Here is a 15686-nt window from a genome sequence, read left to right as displayed (position 1 = left end):
GTGGTGGGCTCTCCCACACTAGAGGCCTTCAAGAGGCAGCTGGACAACCTCCTGTCAGGGATGCTTTAGGGTGGATTCCTGCATTGAGCAGGCGGTTGGACTCGATGGCCTTGTAGGCCGCTTCCAACTCTGCTATTCTATGATTCTACTCTCTCTCACCATCTCCGCCCGCCTTTGGCATTTTCACCTCTCTTCTCTTCAAACAGACCCTCCGACACCTCAATTCCGAACTGGGACTTCATGAGCCTTCAGCAAACTGCAAATAAAAATTGCCTGCACATCGTACCCCTAGAGTTTATGTGCAGACATACAGACACATTTAGTAGCAGCACATGCACACAGCCATGTAGTTTATCTATGCGGGGGGTGGGTGGGGGAGAGAAATAGGCAAACATTTAAATTACTGCTAGTTCAACTAAAACTTTATTATTTATTTGTCTGCAATTATTTGTCTGCGATTCTGGTGGACTGCACAAAGAAACCAGGCTAGGCATTTGGGATTAATTGGGAAGGAAAAGGCATACAGAACTTCCTGGAAGACCCTCCAAGTTCATCCTTCCCTAGCAGCACAACTGCTGCCAGACTGAAATTAATATCTGACTAGATGGCCCACGAAGCAGCCTGGGCCCCCAGAAAGTTGATGCAATATAAGAACTCAAGCTGCAAGTCTTTACACAAAACCCAACAGGGAAGCGAGCAAGTTCAGCGTCCCCCATGCAACCACCCGAGACGTGCAGGATGAGAGGAGCATGGGGAAAGAGATCTGTCTCACTGCACAGGAAGAAGCTCTCCGTGAGCTCAAGTTATCAATCAAGACAAAAGCTGGATACTTTACTGCGCTAGGACAGCTCCCCGTTCTCCGGGCACAGAGGCGGGTTCCTGGAGGCGGGAGGCACGTCTATTGCCTTTTAAATATTACACCATCAACGGCCTGCATCCACGCATGAACGAAGCAGCGATAGCCGTGCCTTGCGGGGGGACATTACAAAGGAGGGAGGGGGACACGGGGACACACACACACACACACACACACGGCTCTTTCTGCACCTTTGTGATATTCTGCAATCCCCACAGGCAAAAAAAAAGAAAAGAAAAAGAGGCAGGCCACACTGCTGAACAATGCAGTTTTGAATTCAATTAAAGTGATTATCTGTTGTGCCAAATAAATTGTGTACAGCATATATCCTGTAGCACTTTACACCTTCAGGCTCATTATTTCCTAACTGTTTCCTCCTGTTTATGCGCTTTCAAATTAAATTGCTGATAATATGCGCCAAAATAAAAAATGAGCGCACCTTGTCCGAAGAAAATTGATTCTCCTTTCCTCCTGAAGCGGGCGATTGCCAGGTTTTATATACTCGGTTCCTGGCGATCATTAGTAATTCAATTTTCTTTTTATTAGCCCCCTTATCTGCTGAGCAATATAGTGGCAGAGCTGACCTCTTTCGCACGGGTAAATGTTTAAAATCTTTTCCCTGATTAATTTTGCCAGTTAAGGAAAAGAGGAGAAATAGCCCGTCTCTTAAGCCATCACAATGAATATGGCTTAATGTTGATTGTGATGGAATTTCTAATGCCAAGGAAATTGATTGAACGCAGCAATTATGCCGCAATACTAACTCAAGGGAAATGGGATAGTTTTCTCCTGGCCATAGTCTTTTGGTTATTTAAAACAATCCAATTTGCAAGGATAATTATATATTAGTGTTTTATCTGCCACTTGAAATGAACATGGGAGTTTTGATACTGGCCCAGCATTAGCAGGGTTATTGCTGCAAATTACTTGATATCTGCTTTCTTTCACATAAAGAGGAAATTAGGCGATCAATTACCCGAAAAAGGTGGACAAGGGAGGATAGAAGGGGCAAGACTGCCCTCTACAGGTCAGAGGGGAGGAGGCGTCACGTGAGCCTTTGCCGGAACAAGGGCAGCAGCACAGCTTTTGCTGGCCCGGTGGCTTGGAACGGTGCCACGCGTGGTCCACGCGTGGCACCGTTTGGGAAATGCTGCAAACGGCAGCCTGCAGGCACACGCGGGCCCCTTTGCTAGCTGGCGATGCTGGGAAGGGAGAGGAGAGAAAGTGCCGTGTCAAAACTATTTGCATGATCTCGTTATTAGCTGGGAATCCTCGAAGAATCACAACCGGCGGGGTCTTGCACTGAACACCCAAGCTCCAGCGGACGTCAGCAAAGTTGACTCATGCATAGGGAGCAGAGGCGTCTGAAGCGCTGGAGGAATGTAACGGCATTGATTTTACTGGGGTGAGAAAAGGTTCACAGCTTCCAACCGCCTGAACGTCCCCCCACCACCACCACCACCACTCCTTTCATTAAGGAACAAAACTCCCCAAAGGGCCTGGACGCTCAGCCACCAGCAACTGTGTTTTCTGCACCGAGCAGGATGATGCTCTGGGTCGTTAATAACGTCGTTAAAAAATATTCCAGCGCGAAAAGTCGTTTGCCCCAATATTCCCTCCCGATGCCTGGACACGGTTCTAAATTCCACTCTCACACAACTGACATATAAGACGTTTTTATTACATAAAACATATTAAATAGGCATGCCAGATCTAAAAAGTCTAGATCATTTTAAGTTGCTTTAGAGCAGTGGTTCCCAATTGGTGGTCCGCAGACCCCAGGGGGTCCACGTAACTCACCCAGGGGGTCCGTAGCACCATTCACATATTCAACATTCATTTTTGGAGTCCACTGACAACGAATTCCTACCAGAAGTAAAATAGAACATCTCTGAGCACCTGCGTGATTTAGCGACTAGCTTCAGAGATTACTTCCCTGCACCTAATCCTGAAAACTCATGGAGAAGAAATCCTTTTGAATGTGGTGGTGTACAACTGACAACTCTCTCTGCGGAAGAGCGAGATGCACTTGTTGACGTGACTTGCGATGGTTCATTGAAATCATTTTTCAAAGAGTATAGACTGGACCAATTCTGGGTGACGTTTTTTCCTGGTTATAAGAAGTTAGGTGAAAAAGCTTGGAAACAGCTAGTTCCACATAGCTTTGTGAACAAACATTTTCAACATTTTGTTATACGAAGAACAAGCAAAGAAATCGGCTCGATGTTGATCCAGATTTGAGATTAAAAGTAGGAACTATTGAACCGGATGTGGAAGGGATTATTCGGGACAAAAAGAGGCATGATTTCTCCCATCACATTTAGGTTTAGTAGCTGTTAAACATGTCATAATTTTTTCAATTGAAAACTAGACATTAGTAAAATTAAATTCGCTTTTATATTCCTAACTAAATCATTGTCATTTTTGCGTGGTAATATCACAAATTTTATGGTCTTTTTTTTTAGTATATCTAAAATCCTTTGCTTATTTTCTCCAAAAACTTGCTTCGCACAGGTAACTACCATAGAGATAACAATTTTTTCAAAAGTAGGGGGTCCATGGCTTGGCATTTGAAAAGGGGTCCGCAGTACTTAGCTAATTGGGAACCACTGCTTTAGAGCATATGCCGGAAGCTGCAGTTTCTATCAAACACTGTGTATGCATAAGGGTAAGATCACCAATTCTTAACTTAATTGTTATGAGCTGCCCAGAGAGCTTCGGCCATTGGGCAGTACAGAAATGTTAGAAATGAATAATAATAAATAAATCTGAGCCAGTCAAATTGAAGGTTGTCGGGAGCCTTTAAAGACGACCTACTGTCAATAGGAGTCCTAAACATACCATTTTGCAACTCCAGGGAAGAATTGAAGAGGAGGTAGGCCTCATATATTGCTGTAGAATAATCTACTCTGTTCCAAGAAGGCCACCCACCACTTGGCCATCAACCATGACGCCCCGCCCTAAAAGGCAGGAAAGATAGTGTGGGATCACAGAATTGATCCAGAATGTCTGTTGTAGAGCCAACCTTCTACAACGTTCCTGCATTGAGCAGGGGGTTGGACTCGATGGCCTTGTAGGCCCCTTCCAACTCTGCTATTCTATGATTCTATGAGTCTATACTTCTTTACATCCACGGTCTAAAAGTCACACTCAAATCTCTAAACAAAACAGCTGAAGACTCCATGGATTAGTTCACATGTTACATTGGAGCAGATTTTGGAGGGAGTGAGACTGGACATTGCTGTCCTGTAGACAACGCAGCCTGTGAAATGTAACCCCATGGAACCAGGATTCATAACTTTCTGCTTCACGCAGTGTTCCCATGAATACAAATGGAGGAACTATCTCCCACATTCACAGAAAAATGACTCTTTAAAAACAGAATAATTGGCCTCTTGTTTCAAATATCTTCAAGATCTCTTTATACTCACTCACTGGGTCTGAATAATTATTATGTACTATTTATAAAGCACCTAGATTTACTTTAAGAAAGAGCCTTATGCTTGGCTTTACAACGTTTACGTGGGCTAATTTCACAAGAGGAACCCCAGAGCAATTTGAAAATTTTCAAGTCCCTGTTAGCAAACAAATCAGCCAGTGCTTGGTTTGATATGCACTTATAATGCTATGACATTATTATTTTTTACCCAGTGCCACCACCAGACTTTTATAAATAAGAGTTGGTTGTTTATATTCCTTTACATCAGTGTTGAGCAACATCCAGACCCAACTGCCGCAAAAATGCTTTTTAAAAGAAACACCTTTGTGTTCATAGCAGCTATGGAATGCCCAAATTAAGCTTGTTTGCACTAAAGGGGTTAAGCTGAACTTGCAAACAAGATAATGTGACCATTGTAGTGCACTGCTCTATAGCAACTTCCCACTGAATTTTGCAGCAAACCTGTGATTTCAGCCCTTTTTATGGGGTGGGTGTCCTGCAGGCTGATCCCTGCTTTACCCTCTGACTCCCATACACTCCAGGTGATTTACAAATCATAGAATCATCGAATAGCAGAGTTGGAAGGGGCCTACAAGGCCATCAAGTCCAACCCCCTGCTCAATGCAGGAATCCAGCCTAAAGCATCTCTGACAGATATTTGTCCAGCTGCCTCTTGAATTCCTCTAGTGTGGGAGGGCCCACAACCTCACCAGGCAACTGATTCCATTGTCATACTGCTCTAGCAGTCAGGAAGTTTTTCCTGATGTCCAGATGGAACCTGGCTTCCTGTAACTTGAGCCTGTTATTCCGTGACCTGCACTCTGGGAGGATCGAGAAGAGATCCTGGCCCTCCTCTGTGTGACAACCTTTCAAGTATTTGAAGAGTGCTCTCATGTCTCCCCTCCATCTTCTCTTCTCCAGGCTAAACATGCCCAGTTCTTTCAGTCTCTCTTCATAGGGCTTTGTTTCCAGACCCCTGATCATCCTGGTTGCCAAAAGAATATTGTATCAGTAGGATACAAGCCAGTGCTACTCCCTCCCACACCGCACCACCACGGCGCTGGCTGGTCCTGCTCCCAGAGGAGGTCCCAGAGGCAAGGGCATCCCAGGGGCTCTTTCAGCACCCTCCGCATGGGTTATTTATTTATTTATTGCATTTCTATACCGCCCAATAGCCGAAGCGCTCTGGGCGGTTCACAAAATTAAGACAATTCAAGTATAAACAACAGTATAAAACCATAATATAAAATACAATATAAAAGCACAACCAAGATAAAAACAGCAGCAATGCAAAAATACAAATTTAAAATACAAATTTTAAACACAGAGTTAAAATTAATTTATAGACTGTTAAAATGCTGGGAGAATAAAAAGGTCTTCACCTGGCATCTAAAGGCATATAATGTAGGTGCCAAGCGAACCTCCTTAGGGAGCTCTTTCCACAGCTGGGGTGCCACAGCAGAGGAGGCCCTTCTCCTGGTAGCCACCTGCCTCACTTCCTTTGGCAGGGGCTCACGGAGAAGGACCCGTGAAGATGCTAAGATTTGAAGGCAGCAACCAAACCAAAGCTCTGAGCTACCACCTGACCTGCTTCATAGGTGGCAGCAGCCTCTCAGGTAAAGCACATGATTCGATTCAACAGTCGCGCCTCCATAAATAACAGATTAATAATTATACCATTTAATTCATTTCTAGACCTCCCTTTGCAGAAAGAGCCCTCAAGACGGCATACAACAATCCAAATTAAATAAAATCAATCAAAACCATCATCATTAAACAAATAAGAACCCTAAGGATATCAAAACAAGACTAATTGGGACCAGGCACTGGGTAAACATCTTCCCAACACTTAAAGAGCTCCGGTGACTTCCACTCCCACATAGAATGGCCATCAAGTCCAACTCCCTGCTCAAGGCAGGAATCCACCCTAAAGCATCCCTGACAGATGGTTGTCCAGCTGCCTCTTGAAGGCCTCTAGGGTGGGAGAGCCCACCACCTCCCTAGGTCATGGGTTCCATTGTCGTACTGCTCTAACAGTCAGGAAGTTTTTCCTGATATCCAGCCGGAATCTGGTTTCCTGTCACTTGAGCCCATTAGTCCGTGTCCTGCACTCTGGGAGGATCAACAAGAGTTCCTGGCCCTCCTTTTGCCCATATACTTAGGGTCACCTTCAGAGACACCTTCTCCTCCGAGGCAAGACAGGTGATGACAATGAAGAGGGCCTTTTAGGTTGTACCCCCAGTCCCAAATTTGGAGAGCTCTCCCACGAGGATTAACGAGCACCTCCTCTAATCTTCTTTTGGTGTCAAGGGAAGATCAAGGAACTGCAGCAAGTGGAGAAAAGTGTTCAAGGGGCTGGCGCAACTCCCCTATGAGGAAAGGTTGCAACAGCTGGGGTTGCTTAGCTTAGAAAAAAGGCGAGTGAGGGGAGACATGATAGAGGCATACAAAATTCCGTGTCTAGAGTGCAGGACACGGAATAACAGTCTCAAGTTAAAGGAAGCCAGATTCCAGCTGGACATCAGGAAAAACTTCCTGACTGTTAGAGCAGTACGGCAATGGAATCAGTTCCCTAGGGAGGTTGTGAGCTCTTCCGCACTAGAGTCATTCAAGAGGCAGCTGGACAACCATCTGTCAAGGATGCTTTAGGGTGGATTCCTGCATTGAACGGGGGGTTGGACTAGATGGCCTTGTAGGCCCCTTCCAACTCTGCTATTCTATGATTCTATGATTAAAAGTATGAATGGTGAGGAGAAAGCGGATAGGGAGGCATTTTTCTCCCTCTCTCATAATTCTCGGGGTCGTCCTGTAAAGCTGGGTGGTGGGAGATTCAGGACAGATAAAAGGAAGTCCTCCTTCACACAGTGCTTAGTTAAACCATGAAATTTGCTACCACAAGACGTAGTGATGGCCATCAATTTGGATGGTTTTAAAAGGGCATGGGTCAAATTTATGGAGGAGGCTAGGCTATCCAGGGCTGCTAGTTCTGATGGCTATGTGCTACCTCCAGTGGCAGTAAGCCTGTGTGCACCATGGGCAGCAGGGTGTTGTTAGATTCATGTCTTGCTTGTAGGTTTCCTGTGGGCAGCTGGCTGGCCACTGTGAGAACAGAGTATTGGACTAGATGGACCCTTGATCTTAAGACCTTTTTATTTTCCCATGCTTTTATGGTTTTGTTTTCAGCTCTCATTATGTTTTGATGCTGCTGTGTCAGTCATTTGAAGTGTGATGTTTTGGATTCCATATTTTTATCGTTTTATTGAGATTATGTAAGCTGCCCTAGAAATATGGTGTATTAACCACTGGAATATAAAATAAATCACACGACCTGAGGTCCAGCATTCTTTGCAAAGACCTAATGCCAGCAAGCAGAGGCACTAAGTGGCTCGTGGGAACAGACCCCTCATGTACCGCTGGACTTTACTCTTCCTTCGGTCCATCCCTTCCTTAGAGGCAGGAAGGGCTGGCAAAATGAAAACATTTTTACAGCTCTTCGAAAAAGCTTGAACCTGGTGTAGCTCCTTTGGGACGCAATTCCACAGCCAACCGGGCACTGCTGAAAAAGCTCTTGTCCTGTGCTAGCAAGCCTTGACTCAGAAAGGGATGCCTTAAACCACTGGCCAGTGGGACATCTAACAGGTTTCCAGCGGGGGTTGAATTAGTATCTCTAGTAACCCCCAGTCAGCTGGAGGAAAACACACATCTTCCTAGATGAGAGACAGAAAAGTTAGTAAATGGCTGTGCCAGGTTTACATAGGGAGCCTGTGACAGTGTCTGGGAGGAAAGAGAAGACTTCAGTGCTCCAAACTCACACCTAACACCGCTGGGAAATCTATCATAATTATTCCTCAGTTACAAAAAACTAAAGCACTCACCTCCTCTAATCTGATTCTGCCCAGATGTGTTGGACTGTAACTCCCATCATTCCCAGTCCAACACATCTGGAGCGTGCCAAGCAGGAGAACGCTGGTATATATAAATGACACCAAAACAAGGACGTGAAGAACATACCTCCCAAATGCCTCAAGCTGCTTTCTGAATTTCCCAAAGTTTCAAGAGCTGCCAATGAGAAAATGCTGAAGGTTGCAATCCTCTCTGCCCCTACACACATCTGGAGCGCGCAACCAAGACTTCATCTTCAGCAAGGGCCTAGGCAGTAGTACAGCTCCCATTATATTTTATTTATCACCATTTCTATTCTGCTTTTCCTCCAAGAAGGTCACGGCAGCGTACGTAGCCTTTTCCCGCTCTGTTTAATGCTAAGAAACCCCCTGCAAGGCACTTCACCACCGATAGAAAGCTTTTGCCACTGGCCCAAAGTCATCCAATGAGCGTCATAGCGTTGTGGGGATTTGAACCTGGTCCTAGTCCAACGCTAAGCACTACATGACACTGGTTCTCAACCAGGCCCTTCGGCTTGGATGGAGACAACGATCAGGTCCAAGCAGTCTTTGGGAAACGCAGAAGAGAGAGATGCAAAAGCCTTTCATACAGAGAGCAATTTAAGAGCAGCTCACGGAGCCAGGTTTGGCAGCGGGGAAAGGGGACTGACGCAAGAAGATTAATGAAGCAAAGGCACCGAGTGCTTGAACAAATTAAACGAGTCACGGTTCAGTTTGGCCGCAAAGCCGGCTCGTGCTGCCAGCCTTCCAGGAACAACCGCATATGTAGGCGGTTGTGGGTCAGGCCCAAGATATGCAGCCACAATCCATTGCTGAAATCTGCGCTAAAGAGGAAAAGCCTCAGAGGCCTACAGGTCCTCCAAAGAGACAAATTTCAACCCACGTCGTGCTTGTCCTTACCAGGCCAACAGGCTGCGAGACAATCCCTTGCAGGGTTTTTTAGCACAGGCACGGCACAGTTTTACAACACACAGGAAACACATCTCCAAGTTTACCCTTACCTTCTTTGGCTGAACCATGGACCCGGGATGCTGGCAGTCGGCGTAGCCTGTGTTTGCCAATCTGTACCAAGCCCTTCGCCCCAGCTCTCCTGGCAGTCGGGGAGGCCTTTCCCCGCGGGGAGTTCCTTTTCCTGAGGCAATAGCGACTCTTCAGAAGCATGGCAGGGAATGAGCTGTTCCTCTTATCGGCGGGAGAGCTAGAAGGACAACAAAGGCACTGACCAAACTGTGAACAGAGCCCTCCACCTCACCGCAGCCCACCTGGGACAGGAGCTGCTTCATACGGACTCAAAGCTGCCGGACCGCCCCCCAAAAACCCTTCTACATAGTCAGGGTTCCATGCAACTGCAGACACGTTTCAGTCCAGGCAGCTCACGTAGGAAGCAGTTTCAAATACATCCCCAGCTGCGTGGAGTTCTACCCGCTGACCTCTCCTCCTTTTCCAGCCCTGTCTTGTCCGTCTTACTCAGAACAATTCCAACCAGCCCACAACACGCAGCACACTCCTCGTGCTAAATACATGACAACAGCATAGTAACGAGCAGTAGAAATACGGAGCGTGAGCACAGGTTATCTACCTACAACGCTGCACTAAACAAATCCTCACTTTCTGTGGTTGCTGAGTGAACGTTACTTAATTCTTGCAGGAGAAACTAATTGTGGAAATTGTGATCTATGCTTTTAATGATGCAATCTCTGAAACACCAACACCAGGTGGGGAAAAATTACTACGTGGAGGCAGAAGATCAGGGACTGGGGCTCACACGAAAGAACTAGGAGGTGTGCTGTGAGCACAACCACTATGCTTGTGTTTTTGACCTATAAAGCCTTACACGGCTTGGGACCACAATACCTGACGGAACGCCTCTCCCGACGTGAATATACCTGGTCACTACGTTCAACATCTAAGGTCCTCCTCCGGGTGCCTCCTCCGAGAGAGGCTCGGAGTGTGGCAACGAGGGACAGGGCCTTTTCGGTGGTGGCCCCCAGACTATGGAACGATCTCCCTGACGAGGCTCACCTGGCGCCAACGCTGCTATCTTTCTGGCGCCAGGTTAAGACTTTCCTCTTTGCCCAGGCATATGGCGGCACATCTTAGTCACCCACATGATTAGTTTTTTAACGGTTTTTAATGCTTTATGTGTGTATGTTCTGTGTTTTAGAGTTTTAAATTTTGTATACTCGTTTTTATCTTAATTTTAGAATTTCTGTAAACCGCCCAGAGAGCCCCGGCTATGGGAGCGGTATCTAAGTGCAATAAATAAAATAAATAAATAAAATAAATAAATATGACGCCTCATATCAGAAAGTAGGGGAACATAAGAAGTGTCATGCTGGATCAGACCAAGGGTGAAAGGTCACTTGTTTGAACGTTCCCCAGTTAACAAAAAACCTCCGTGAACGGGCAAAGTCAGCTCACAAAGGGATAGTGTAGGCTAGAAGCCTTCATCCAGGCATACTAGTTTGCTTTAGGAAGGATGGTTTTGGCAGTGGAAAAACCTTCAAACATGCAATCCCATGCCTGCATTCAGAAAAGGTAGGGAGGCATCTGGGCTCTTCCTGTAGAATGCTACACCCAGGCTCTGGACTTTAGACCAGGCACCACTTCAACTCCTAGAAATCTGGACGTGGCCCTTAAATCGTTTCGGAACTTTTCTACAGCTCCACTGGAACCCACCACTGCTGTCATGACTTTGCAAGTTTTCAGAACATTCCACTGCCTGTCACGGCACCTATTCTGGCGTACTTATGTTCTAAACCCCTGAACCCTGTTCTGCAGACCCTGACAGAACTCATCCCAAATTCTACAAAGCAAAGAAAGAAAGGCAGTTTTGCCTCATGTAATTTCAGTGAATAATTTACTCCAGCTGCAAAACTGGGGTTGGAAAGATGTAGCAAAAGTCTTGGAAGAATTGTGGCTAGAGAGGGGGGGGAAACAACCAGAAAAACCAGGGGAAATGGGGGTGGGGGGTGCTAGATTATTATTATTTTTAAAAAAGAAATTGTTTCCAAAAATTGCTAAAAAAAAATCAAAAAAAACTGTGTGTTCCACTCCCCTCATTTTTCTAGATTTCCCCCCCCAGGCCTTCACATCTCTGAAACACTTACTCCAGTCACAATCAATAACTTACCAAAAACTCCCCTTTCTCTTGATGATTTTGGTCCGGCTCTTCAGTTTGTAATTGAAAAAGCCAGTATTTCCAGAGAACGGTTTTGGATTACCATGGCCAAGAGGTCCACGTCTCACGGTCTGAAGGGAAGTGCTGGCTCCCACCAGAGGGAAAGCTGCAGCCCCGTCACATTCCTTACGCTGCCACGTGAACGCGGACGTGGATGTGGAAGGAGAAGGCTGGGCACTAAAAGCCTTCCACTTATACTGACTGGAAGAAATCCCTAGTTTTGAGTGCTGGTTGGATTTCTTTTGCTTTGCTCCCAAGTCCCCCTTCGGCTGTAACTTGGAGATCGCCTCTGCACCCCCAGAAAACTTGCGTGCGTTTTCAGAGACTCTAGAAGAAGCCCATCTTTTCACAGTTCGGGGGGATTTACTTGGATTTGCCACCCACGTGTAGTTGGTTTTCCTGAATCTTGGAGATTTGATGGAGGTTGGCAAAGCAGGAGATCTCTGAAGAACAGGTACTGAATGCTTGCTCTTGGAGAGACTCATCCCAACAGTTGAAGATGCTTCCCAAGCTGAAGCAGTACCTACAACAGACCTCTCGGCAACCCTCAAGGAGTTAGGTTTGTCTGCGACCGCAGAGTTTTGTTGTGAACTACGCAAAGCTGGAACCTGTGGTGCTGGTTTCTTCCCTGCTAACGGATAACCCGATTCATGACCAGGCAAGGTCAGAGGCTGCTGAGGGCCAGATTTCAACGCAACGGCACTCTCGCTGATAGTCCTACACAAGTCCGGGGAACGTTCTGACGCACCCCTCATTGCTTTTGCAGTCATAGGTCTCTTCTGACACGCTGCAGGTGTGTCACTCTTACCCCTAGCAAAGGTTTTGCAATGCAAGGTTGATGCACGTGGTCCTTTGCTCTCCGTTGAGCTACTATTAGAAGGCCTACCAGTGCTGTTTACGCATCCTCTAGAAGCAGCTGTGCCCCCTGTTGCTCCTGAGATGCTCCGCTGGGACCCTGAGACAATAGCACTGTCCACTGCTGAGCCAGCAGCCTGCACCCCAACAATGCTACCACCTGCTCTGAGGCCCACGCTTCTTCCTGAAATCACTGGCTGTGGCTCAGCTGCCTCAGTGCTTCTGTGGTTCAGGATGGTTCGAGAAGCACTCGCAGAAACGCTGCTTCCAGAAGAAAGTGCCGGTCGAAGTGGTACATTGACAAGAGAATATTTGTTTCTCCAGGCGTTGGCGTTGCTCTGGCAAGGTGGGAAATCTCTCTGGGTTTGCTGGGGATATCTAGCGGAGAAGACACCATGGCTACTAAAGGCAGGAGGTCTGGGATTTCTCCACCTAGGTGTCGGGGCAGGAGGAGGAACTGGTGCATCCCCATGAACGTTTTTATGGTCATTGATGAGACCTAGAAGGAAAGAAAGGAAAAGGCTTCCATTAGTTACGCCTCAAAACACTCAGTAGGACCCTGAAAACTTTGCCATGTAATTTTGTGAACCACCCAGAGAGCTTCGGCTGTTGGGCGGTACAGGAATGCAGTAAATAAATAAATGTGCCTCCAGTTATGACATATCCTAAAGAGATCACTAGCATATCCATACCAAGCTATGCGTACTTCTGCAGAATGCGATCCTGTTAATGAGAAGCCATAACCGGCCCCATGCAAAAGAGCATATGAAGCCCCATTAAAATACCCTATTCCAAGCTATTATTATTATTATTATTTATTTATATAGCTAACACACAATGCAAGCAGGCTAAACTACGACCAAGCCCACAAGCTTGTGCTGGTTTTCCCCAGGCCTCCAAAAGCCACCCCATAAAAGTAGGTCTTAAAATCCATCCAAGGGTCTCCAAAGAAGAGACCCTTGCGCTGCGAATCAGCCGCGGAGTGCCTCTCTTTGTATGCTCTTGTTGTCTGGACCTGGCTGGCAGATCATGCAGTATTGTTGTTGTTATTATTATTATTATTATTATTATTATTATTATTATTTATATAGCACCATCTATGTACATGGTGCTGTACAGAGTAAAACAGTAAATAGCAAGACTCTGCCGCATAGGCTTACATTCTAATAAAATCATAGTAAAGCAATAAGGAGGGGAAGAGAATGGAAACAGGCACTGGGTAGGGAAAACAGGCACAGGGTAGGGTAAAACTAACAGTATAACAGTATAACTAACAGTCTAAAGTCTGAGCAACATCAAGTTTTAAAAGCTTTAGGAAAAAGAAAACTTTTTAGCTGAGCTTTAAAAGTAGGGTGACCATATGAAAAGGAGGACAGGGCTCCTGTATCTTTAACAGTTGCATAGAAAAGGGAATTTCAGCAGGTGTCATTTGTATATATGGAGAACCTGGTGAAATTCCCTCTTTATCACCACAGTTAAAGCTGCAGGAGCTATACTAGAGTAACCAGATTTAAAAGAGGGCAGGGCACCTGCAGCTTTAACTGTTGTGATGAAGAGGAAATTTCCCCAGGTTCCCCATATATACAAATGACACCTGCTGAAATTTCCTTTTCAATGCAACTGTTAAAGATACAGGAGCCCTGTCCTCCTTTTTATATGGTCACCCTATTTAAAAGCTGTGATTGAAGTTGTAGTTCTCAAATGTTCTGGGAGAGCATTCCAGGCGTAAGGGGCAGCAGAAGAGAATGGACGAAGCCGAGAGCAAACCTCTGGAACACCACAGTATACATCTGGCAAATGTGCACATCTGTTTCACTGCCATCAGCATGCAATGGTGAAGCCATGCCTAGCTGTAGCTTCCCATGCCTACGTCCAGTGTAAAGTACCAATTATTATTATTATTATTATTATTATTATTATTATTTATATAGCGCCATCAATGTACATGGTGCTGTACAGAGTAAAACAGTAAATAGCAAGACCCTACCGCATAGGCTTACATTCTAATAAAATCATAATAAAACAATAAGGAGGGGAAGAGAATGCAAACAGGCACTGGGTAGAGTAAAACTAACAGTATAAAGTCAGAACAAAATCAAGTTTTAAAAGCTTTAGGAAAAAGAAAAGTTTTTAGCTGAGCTTTAAAAGCTGCAGTAAAAGAGCATTCTACACGCGTTAATTTTGTTATTATTACTACCACCACCACATTATTATTACTATTGGACAAAGAGAGGATTATTTTTATTACTGTTACTGTTGTTATTTACTACCCCTACTATTACTATTATACTATTATTTATTAAAGAAATAAAATATTATCAGGGACAGGGGAGGGGAGGAGGATTCTACAAGCAAGAGCCCGGACGCCTGGGTCCCCCTCGTTCAGCCTGTCAGGGGAGACCACGGAGCAGCCCAGGCTCCTTGGCCCATCTCCTCCCAAGGGGTCTTGAGACCACCCCTGGACGCCTGGGTCCCCTAAGCAGACTGGCCGTGCCGGACGCCTGGGTCCCCTGCCAGCTGGACGCCTGGGTCCCCTGCCAGCCGGACGCCTGGGTCCCCTGCCCCTGCCAGCCGGACGCCTGGGTCCCCTGGGTCCCCTGCCCCTGCCAGCCGGACGCCAGGGTCCCCTGCCCCTGCCAGCCGGACGCCTGGGTCCCCTGCCAGCTGGACGCCTGGGTCCCCTGCCAGCCGGACGCCTGGGTCCCCTGCCCCTGCCAGCCGGACGCCTGGGTCCCCTGCCCCTGCCAGCCGGACGCCTGGGTCCCCTGCCCCTGCCAGCCGGACGCCAGGGTCCCCTGCCAGCCGGACGCCTGGGTCCGCTTCCCCTGCCAGCCCGACGCCTGAGTCCCCTGCCCTTTCCAGGCGGACGCCTGGGTCCCTCACCTTGCAGCAAGCGAATCTGGCGCCTCAGCTGCTCTTTCTCCTCCATCACCTCCTCCTCTTCCAGGCCGGCAATTGCCTCCCCAACTCCCCCCTCTCAGACGTCACAGCCGCGCGCGGGAGGCGAGCAGCCACCCTCTTCCGTACAGCAGCCTTCTTCCGCATTCGTCATCACTCCGCGCGCTCTCGCCACTGACCGGACCATGTAGATTTTTTTTTTAAGGACAACCAGTCACACTTCCGGTTCTCATTTGAACGCCGCCATAATGCGGGGACTAAGAACGTCATGCCGAATGGCAGAGAGAGAGGCTAGGGACGCGTCGTCGCTTGAGAACCGGAAGTGCCTCTTCGGCTTGTCTCCATTTAACTCACCTACGCCTTAAGGCCCTTGAATGTCTTAGGACACCTGCTGAAATTCCCCCTTTCAATACAGCTGTTAAAGATACAGGAGCCTTGTCCTCCTTTTCCATAAGGTCACCCTAGCTAGGAGCAGATAAACCAAGGCTCCATCAATTTAGGCTTGCCACTTACATAACAACAAAGAAGGGGAAATGTATCACACCCACACCCATA

The 15686-nt window shown here is 46.8% G+C and overlaps 1 protein-coding gene across 1 annotated transcript in view; it reads right to left on the bottom strand.

The window, feature by feature from the left end:
- The window catches only part of ZC3H3 (zinc finger CCCH-type containing 3), a 355830-nt gene extending 340602 nt beyond the window's left edge, over positions 1-15228 (bottom strand). Inside the window, exons 1-3 of the mRNA XM_063131198.1 lie at positions 15117-15228; positions 11331-12732; positions 9199-9395 (exon numbers count right to left, since the gene is read on the bottom strand). Of these exons, the coding sequence (XP_062987268.1) occupies positions 9199-9395; positions 11331-12732; positions 15117-15162 (1645 nt within the window). The 5' untranslated portion in view covers positions 15163-15228. The remainder of the gene's footprint in view (positions 1-9198; positions 9396-11330; positions 12733-15116) is intronic.
- Positions 15229-15686: the final 458 nt, after the last annotated feature.

The sequence above is a fragment of the Elgaria multicarinata genome, chromosome 7 (genome assembly GCF_023053635.1).
Source record: "Elgaria multicarinata webbii isolate HBS135686 ecotype San Diego chromosome 7, rElgMul1.1.pri, whole genome shotgun sequence".
Lineage (NCBI taxonomy): Eukaryota > Metazoa > Chordata > Lepidosauria > Squamata > Anguidae > Elgaria > Elgaria multicarinata.
The sequence above is the reverse complement of the archived record's forward strand: the minus strand, read 5'-3'. Positions and strand labels throughout refer to the sequence as shown.